The sequence below is a fragment of the Dendrobium catenatum genome, unplaced genomic scaffold, assembly GCF_001605985.2.
Source record: "Dendrobium catenatum unplaced genomic scaffold, ASM160598v2 fragScaff_scaffold_1360, whole genome shotgun sequence".
Lineage (NCBI taxonomy): Eukaryota > Viridiplantae > Streptophyta > Magnoliopsida > Asparagales > Orchidaceae > Dendrobium > Dendrobium catenatum.
The window spans coordinates 104548-113737 of NW_021319822.1; the positions used below are offsets into that span (position 1 = coordinate 104548).

The 9190-nt window shown below is 34.0% G+C and overlaps 1 protein-coding gene across 1 annotated transcript in view; it reads left to right on the forward strand.

Moving 5' to 3' along the window:
- Nucleotides 1-5995, forward strand: part of LOC110113847 (proteasome subunit beta type-4) — a 46456-nt gene extending 40461 nt beyond the window's left edge. Inside the window, exon 7 of the mRNA XM_020846553.2 lies at nt 5639-5995. Coding sequence (XP_020702212.1) covers nt 5639-5752 — 114 coding nt within the window. The 3' untranslated portion in view covers nt 5753-5995. The remainder of the gene's footprint in view (nt 1-5638) is intronic.
- The last annotated feature ends 3195 nt before the right edge of the window (nt 5996-9190 follow it).

Below are 9190 nucleotides of genomic sequence, written 5' to 3' on the forward strand. Positions count from 1 at the left end.
GCATTTAGCTTCCTGATTCTCTTGTATCTTTAAAGTCTAACTTGGAAAAAGAACAAAAAATAGAGTAAAAAATATTTATTTTTGTCTGAGTCAACAATAATCATTTTGGCTTAACATTTTTATTCGACTTTTATATAGAGAAATTCTAAAAATACTTCCGTGTCATTTAGTTTCTTACTTTGTAAACTCTCAATGTTAGCCTCAGACTTTTTTTCACCCTAGAGCCATGGATCACCTTCCAAAATTCTCAATAATGGATATTGCTCATATACTTTTGCAAAGGAATAAAGATAGAGAGGCCCATAGAAATAGTGGGGAGACCTCTTTGCTTCCTCTATAAAAGGTGACGGAAGTAGTTGATGAGAGCAGGAGGAGAATTGAAGTTCAAGTTTTTGTTGTCAGTGAACTTGAAAAGTCCCTCTTAGAGGAGTCTTGCTGTTGCTTTTCTTTGTTGAGTTTGACTTGGATGGAGGCCGCAAAATGACCTTTAGGCATATTCTTATGATGTCCTAGGGTCAAATTGGCGAAGTTGTCATGGAAAATAATTCAGGTTGAAAAAATCTTATTGAGTTACCTACTTCAAATCCTTCGGGTCCAAAAAATATGATCTTGGCTCATGACTTTGAGATTGTGAAGCAAATAATGGATGACTTCCAATCGAAGTTCTGGGCTAAGAAATCAGAGATGACCAAGAAGATTGTCGAGATTCAAATTTTTGGGGAGTTTAATATGATTTTCTTTAATAATTTGTTGGAGAGAGTTGCAACTCTAGTTGGCTATTTGGTAGTCATCTCTGCTGAAGTTCGTCAATGACATCAAGTTTGAGCTGAGTAGTATAAAAGGTAAGATCTTGATGCTGCAAAGGAACTCAAATTATTATTCATAGGTGGATGGATTTACTAGAGGTGCTGAGTTCTTACTTTGGCACCTTTCGTCGGGGCTTAGTCTCTATAGAGGCGCTCTTTGATCTAGTCATAAAAGCTATACTAAGAGGGGTAACTTTTTTAAATGACAAGTTTGATAAGGTATTGACCACTACATTTCACCGAGGTTGATGCTTGTAACTACCCTATTATTTGAATAATATTCTATTATTTTACTTGTGATTTGTCTTTCTTGTCATTTCAAATTTCTATAGTCATTTGTTCATGATTTGGCTATGATTTAGTTAGGGAAATAATGAAATGCCTTGATTTTCACCAACAATTCAAGTACTGGAACGATTGAGAGGCCTCATGTTCTTGCACTTTCTTTTATAAATAGCTTGTGGTTCTTCCATATAAACCTTTTTGAGTGATTAAACCTCCAAGAATTATTTTCCCCTTTGATGTGAACCTATCTCAAGCTTTTCTCAACTATGCTGACAACTTTTTAGCTTCTAATTGGGTGTACGTCTCATTGGTTTTCCAATTCAACATGCAGTCGATGATCCTTGAATATGAGCTTGTCGAGGGTTTCACTGTTCAAGCTCTAGGAGAGTATCCTAACTCAATAAAGGAAGATGACTTATGCTTCTATAGGGACTAATTTTGCCTTGGACTGCGGCTAGCATTCTTCTTGAAGTATAGGCAATTATGTGTTATTATGACTACCATTTTATAGTTGATCTACCCTCTTACAAGTAAATCACCTATAAAAGATATTATTGCATATACTTTTATTATTTGTTAAATTGTCTTTGAAGCTTTCTCTTCTTATAATCTATGTTGCACCGATACACCTATTTATGAAGGCATGCTGTATCAGATACACCGACACACAGATACGCCTCCGATACGCCACCGATACGTGTCGGATACAGCAAAGCCGTATCCATTTAAAATACTATTTTATTTCAAAAGGACACGCGTATCCGATACACGTGTTCGTTGAAAAACAAAAAGAAATCCGAAAAAAAGACGCGTCGTATTTACTTCCACAGTTGTGAGGAAGGTTCTCTCATTTCCAAGATGGATTTGAGTCTCTTGATGATATGAGAATATTAGAAATTACTAATCTTTCACTTGATGAGCCTGAATTAGAAGATATGATATTTATTGAAGATGATATAGAAGTTCAAAGACAAACCAATGAAGAAGCTAATCATATCATTCCTTCTATTGAATAGTTGAAACTTCATGTGCTAGATAATTTATGTTTATGCTTTTGTTGTTGTACTAGACATTTAATGCTTACTTATATTTTGATATTATAAGCTACAAGGCTACAAATGAGGTTGTTGTCATTTTTTTTGTAATTTCAAATATTATGCTTTGATTGCTTTCTTAATTTTTATGTATGATTTATAAATTATAATGCCGTGTCCGTGCCGTATCCGTATCCTGTATTTTTAAGAATTGACATGTCCCGTATCCGTATCGTGTCGTATCCGTATCGTGTCGTATCCGTATCGTGTCGTATCCGTGTCGCCGTATCTGTATCGGTGCAACATATCTTATAATTAATAAAATATCTCACGCCATTCTAGAGTTATTTGAACTAGGATGGACATAAGCCAAATTGAATGAGTTTTTGAAAGGCATGCTGGAGAAGAGTCCTATTCTTTTGTAGGTTAAAAAGATGGCGATGAATGTCTCAAGAGCGACTCTTAGGGCTATTTTTTTTTTTCAGGTTTTATGTTGTATGTCCTATATGTATTAACTTTTTGGGAAATGAAATGAAAAATATAACTGATGTTTTCTTTATTGCTGAGTTAATTACTTTTGAATATTATGAATTTGTTTGTTGAATGTTGATCTTAGTTGAGTGTGATAAATTCTTCAATGTCTTATGGGCGAATAGAACTTGCTGAGTAAAATGAGTTCTCGAATAATGAATGATAAAGTTGTTTCCTTTCCTCTACTTGGTTATGGGATTAAGTTGTTGCCTTGGACAGGTCTTACCTTTTAGCTGACTTCAGTCTTTGAGGGTAACTATCCATACTCATTTAGGAGAATGGACTTCCGCATTATTCAATACGAACTTGGCCGCAGAGGATGGAATCAATTCCTAAGTCTAGGCTTTGTTTTCACACTATTATGGAGTTGGACGAGTTGCTTGAATTAATAATGAAAGATCAAAGAGATTTAGTTTCTTGAGTGCAAGCAGAAAAGGATAATTTACAAACAAACATGTTCCTGAGTTGAACTTCCATATTTAAAAAGTCAGTGCTCTACATAATAGAATTCCCAAAATATTGAGCAAATTAGTTGAGCGGGATGCATCTCAGACTATGTTGGTGAGTTCATCATATTTTTATTGAATTCATAGCAAATTAAGTGGTTTTACTACGAATGAGTTAAGAAGTTTTGAATTTGAGTAAATAAGATCTTACTAGTTGTACACTTGTCAAAAAACCATGTAATTGACTTAGAAGGTTATGTAAATTTTTGAGTTCGTGAGATTTTCTTTTTTCCTTGATGAAATATTGGGGAAGTGTAAAAGATGATTTCACCAAGCATAGAATATCCCTCTACCTAGTGGCTTTGAGCTGTTTTGCAACGAATTTTCTTCAAAAGTTTTGCTCTTATGAATTGTGCATAGCTAAGAGTTTTGTATGCATCTCAGACTGTGTTGGTGAGTTCATCATATTCTTAGCAAATTCATAGCAAATTAAGTGGGGTTTACTACAAATAAGTTTAGAAGTTTTGAATTTGCATAAATAAGAACTCACTAGTTGTGCACTTGTCAAAAACTAAGTAATTGACTTAGGAGGTTATGTAATTTTCGAGTTTGGTCGATTTTCTTTTTTCCTTGATGAAATCTTGGGGTCAAGTGTAAAAGATGATTTCATCAAGCATAGACTATCCATCTACCTAGAGGATTTAAGCTCTTTTGCAAGTAGTCTTGTAGTTTTTAGTCTTGAGCCTATGTTGAGATCAGTTGAACCCTGAGCATATGTTAGCCAGCCGTTTACTTAACTAGTTTTGTATTCCTTTAGGAATAAGTTTTTCTAATATATATATATACACACAGACATACACATATACACATATTTATGTATATGTATATATATATACACATATTTGACTTTTAAGCGGACACAATGGTGAAAAAAGATTCATGTAGCCGATCCCACATAGTGGGACAAGGCTTGATTGTGTTGTTGTTGTTGTTATATGTACATATAACAAATTCTCTTCAAAAGTTTTGGGTCTAATGAATTTGGCGTAGGTAAGAGTTCTGTAAGACAACTCCATGTTCTGTAAGACAACTCCATGGGCTGAGATCCTTGGATAAAGGGTGCTCTCTTGAATGCGAGTTCTTGATCGCATTTGCGGATGTGTTTTGATGGCCTTCTAGTCCCATATTTATGTATATGTATATTAGAAATGATCTTTCTTTATTTGATTTAAACGAGAATTTTACTTTTAACATGACGCAATAGAGAAAAAGAATGTAGTCGACCCCATGTAGTGGGATGAAGGCTTGTTGTTGTTGTTGTTGTTGTTGCATTTGTTAACGCTCACCGCACCTAAAAGGATGTTAGATTCAATTTTTTTGTTGGTGATGTGAGATCACATTCATAAGATTTTGTGAGATTTTAGCAAGCCATCAGAGTAGAGAGAGAAATAGAGAGAAAGAGAGAGACATAGAGAGACAAGGCCTAGAGGAGCTTGAGAACCTAGAGTCTTTGAGAGTTATTTATAAAATTTTGGGCACTATAGGAATGTCATACATGAATAATAAAATACCTTGCGAGCCACAAGGCTTTGTGAGGTTTTAATTGGCCATCAGAGACTACAGGGTCTTTGAGATTTATTTATAAAATTTTTATAAGAAAAGCCATACCAAAATAATAAAATAGCTAGTGATGCCTGAGATGTGTGGCCTAAGACATGTAGTCAAGAGAATATAATATATAGATTTCATGTGGACCGTTGACACATGGACAACTCATGACTGTTGCTCAAATTTCGATAGGCGAGGATGCCATGAAGAGTGTCATCTGATGGATGGATTTGCCAACTCATTGGATGATGTCACTAACTCTATGGATGATGTCGTCCAATCTCTAAATTTGGAGTTGCCTACTCGCTAGATGGACTCATTGAACAGATGGAAGCCATCGGTTTGTTGAAGGAAGTTAAGTTGCCTATTTATTGGAGGAAGTCATCAATTTTGCTACCGACTTTTTGGAGGAAGTCGTCGACCCACCGGAAGAGATTGCTAACTGTAAAAAGAACTTGGCTAAGTTTCCACAAATACCTGTAGATTCTCGCACTAATGGATTAATTTAGTCAAAAAGATTGAACGTACCTGAGATATTTGGCTGTCCACATGAATTCCTCCAAATTATATAAGCATGATTTTATTGCTCCGTCTTCATCAAGATTCCAGCGTCAATTATTTCTAGTGTTATTCTTGCGATGCAATTGTTTCTATACCTCGTTACTCATGCTTTTGTTTATGGAACTGAAGATGACGATCTTAATGGACAACATGAATGGCTCATCATGCTTTGAGGCTATTTACGGGATTGAAATGGTGCAAACAGTCTCTCTTGTGGACAATCCATGCAAAAATGCAGCATATACTGCACTGTTTATCTTATTTTCCAGTAGATGAAAATTTTCTGTATCTTGCTATCGCATTACATGATAAAGTAATTTCTTAAAACAATACCTTGTTCATGGCTTGCTGCCTATATGATTTGCAGATCTCCAAGATAACCGAAGAAGGGGTAACTATTTCTGAGCCATACGCTCTAAAGACTTTCTGGGGTTTCTCAGCCTTCCAGAATCCGACTAAGGGTGCAGAAGGATCCTGGTAAAAGTATCCATCTATAAGCGGAGTAAAGAACTTGGTGCTTATAATTCCATGCATTTCTCATATTTGATACTACCCATCAGATTCTGCAAATGCAACATAATAACTATATAATCCTTCAAAGATATGCTTCAGTTGCTTTGTTTAGATTATTTTTTTGCAAGTTTCGAATGATTTGATGATGTACTGTTTGAATCTTTTCTCTATCAGATATATGCCACTTTTCTAATATACTTTTCATATAGAATTGCAAGGTGCAATTATCCCCTTATTAAAGTCTGGATATCTCAAATTCCATGATCTAATGGATGACTGAGATGTGTCAATTTCCATGGTAATTATTTTTTGGGGATTTGCCACTCCACCATACTTGCAATTACATTGCTGGACCTGTTTTACAACGGCGAAATTTTTTTAATTTTTTTGGGGATATTCAGGTCATTTAAGATAAACTCACACACAACGCATATACATAGACTCGAATCCTAGACCTCTTAGTTGAAATCCTGAGATCTCAACCAATAGGCCAAAAGAGAGCTGTATAAATGGCGAAACTTCGTGTACAGCTAATCTCGTTTAGGCTTTGTTTGGGACGGCTTTTTTATTGCTTCATAAAGCAGCTTCTTAGTATAAAAATTTAAATTTTTGTACTAGGATGCTGCTTTAGGAAGCAGAAAAAAAGTCGCCTCAAATAAAGCCTTAGTCTTTTTCAAGTCAACTTCTGTCTTACTCTTTCTATACTCTTTGGCAGTTGGGGGATGGGCGTCCAAACATCTTTTTCAGTACCCTATGGCGTAGGTCATATTGACCACTTTGTAATGAAAATATTATCCTATGATTACATCATAGGAAAAAAAAAGTCTAATCAAATTTTTTGTGAAGATTAAAAAAAAAAAGTCTAATCAAAATTTTTAGGCTAACCCTTTATTGATCCTCATGACACTGATGCACATGCGCATGTAGCTCCAAAGTAGTGTGCTCTCTTCTAAATATTTATTTATGTATTAAATTTGAAATATTAAAAAAACATTATAAAATATTTTATTAAATTACGTTTATGTTCAGTCGAAACCTATTAAAGATTTCAATATTCATAATTAGAATAAATTTCACAAGAAATAAGTAAAAAATTTTGCAGCTCAACTAAAGTGACATCGTAATTATATAATGCTTTATCAATAATGTGTTTACAAAAATACACTTAATATTAGTTGTGGTTATATGATAACAATATGAATTTATCAAAATCAACAACATAAATATTTCTTGAACTTGTGCAAATTAATAACATGGATTTCATTTATACTTGAACATGACATTAGAATGTAATCAATAACATGTTTACATATTATGCAAAATATGATTCACATGTAGATATCCCATAGCCTCATTGTATTTTCACATTTACTTATACCTCCAATTGATTATCTCATATATGTTCAAGACAGATAGAAGAAATACATATAGCCTGATTTTCTTTATAACCCATTTGTTCATCTCTCATCATTTTAGGACATATGTAGGAAGTATATTTATGCGTAGACTCATATAACTCTACTTGTATTGCATAGAAGAATATTAAACAACAGCCACTTATCATCACCTCCTTTCTCCACACATCCTCCAACACATGAACATAACATATCCACTTCATCATATGAACATATTCAACATATATGAATGACATTTAACATTATGCATGAATACATGAAAGTGTCACATATATGATAGTTCAACAGTATACTTGAAGTATAACTTGTACACATACTCAACACAAATACTTCAAAAAATTATATATGTGAAACATTTGCCGACCCCACGTAGTGGGATAAAGGCTTGATGTTGTTGTTGTTGTTGTTGTTGTGAAACATTTATAACTTCATTTTAAAGAATTTATTATACTATAATAATTTCTAGAAGCATTAGCTATTTCATATAAATACTGGAAATAGCGTACAAATCAAAATACTTAGTGAAAAGATACATTTTTCATGCTAATGTGTACAAAAATGTCAAACTTTAAAACATACGAAAAGTCAATGTTTTAAAAATCAGACTAGACCAGCCGATTCAACAGGTTGAACTATGAATCGATCTGCTGGCCGATCCAAATTTTTGTAAAAACTTTTTATAAACCGGCCGGTTCTTTCCAACCCGGACCGATTTAGCGGTTCACCGATTGAACTGCTAGTTCAATCCAGTTTAATCCGATCTGATGCAGAGCTGATTCTGTTGATCATACCAGTTCACAGTTAAATCTACCAGTCTGGTTTTCAAAACAATGGTAAAAACCGCTTTAAACACGAATCAAATATAACTGGCTATTAAACCGATTAACTAATGCCGGTTTCCAAAACAAGTTCGACTAATATTTAATTAAATGAAATAATTAATAAATCTATTATTAAATAGTTTACTTAACAAATTAATTTAAAATTTATATATTGTAATTAAACAAGCATAAAAATGCTTTATCACATGGCTCAAGGTTAGCATTGCCTTTATAACAATGTAGTGCCTCAAGGGAAAAGTCTTACTTAACATTTTGTTTTAAATTTTCTTGGAAACCCACGGAGGGGCCTATGCGTTAATATAAAATAAAAAATACAAGGTCCTTAGGGGGACCTACAGCTCACTAATGCTCGAAAGAGCTATAAAAAGAAAGAAAGAAAACCTATGAGCCGAAAGTCCTCTACTACTCCAAAAAACAAATTTTTTTGGATACAATCTAGGGCGGTAAGGAGGCATCGCCCAAAAAGAAAGATAAAAAGTAGTCAATCAGCATATTCTTTTTGTAAAAAAACTCAACCCCGCCACCGTAATCATCCAATCTCTAAACCTGCTCAAGGAAAAAAACTCCAACACAAGAAGTTAATGCAATAAATAGAATGATAGTAAAAAAGAGATTTGAATAAAACTAAAATATTATAATTGACATAACTAGATAAACTAGCCCACTAAAGTAGCAAAATTCTCTCATTATAAAAGTAGCAAAAGACAGCAGCTCCCTTAGTAACATTATTGGTCAAACACCCATATCTAATCCAACTGATAAGGAGAGTATCATACAAGAAATCAGGAAAAAAACCAAGTACCAGCAACCCACAAGCAGTCTACAGAACCAAATTTATCAGCAAATTGATCAGAGACATTGCAACCCAGATTTGAAGGGCTACATAACAGAATAGAAATATTATGACGAACATAACTACCAAAATTCAAGAACAAACCACATAAAATAAATAAACCACTTGACTCCCATATGAAAGCACCCCCAGTAGAAATTCCGAATGATCAGCAGAACAAATCAGATAGATGAACAAAGAGAAAACCTCGATCAACAACACTATAGTCCCCAAAACCTAACAGAGAGCCAATAACATAGACAGCCTTAAGCAATCACCATAACAACCACAGAAAGCGAAACCCAGCCGAACAACAA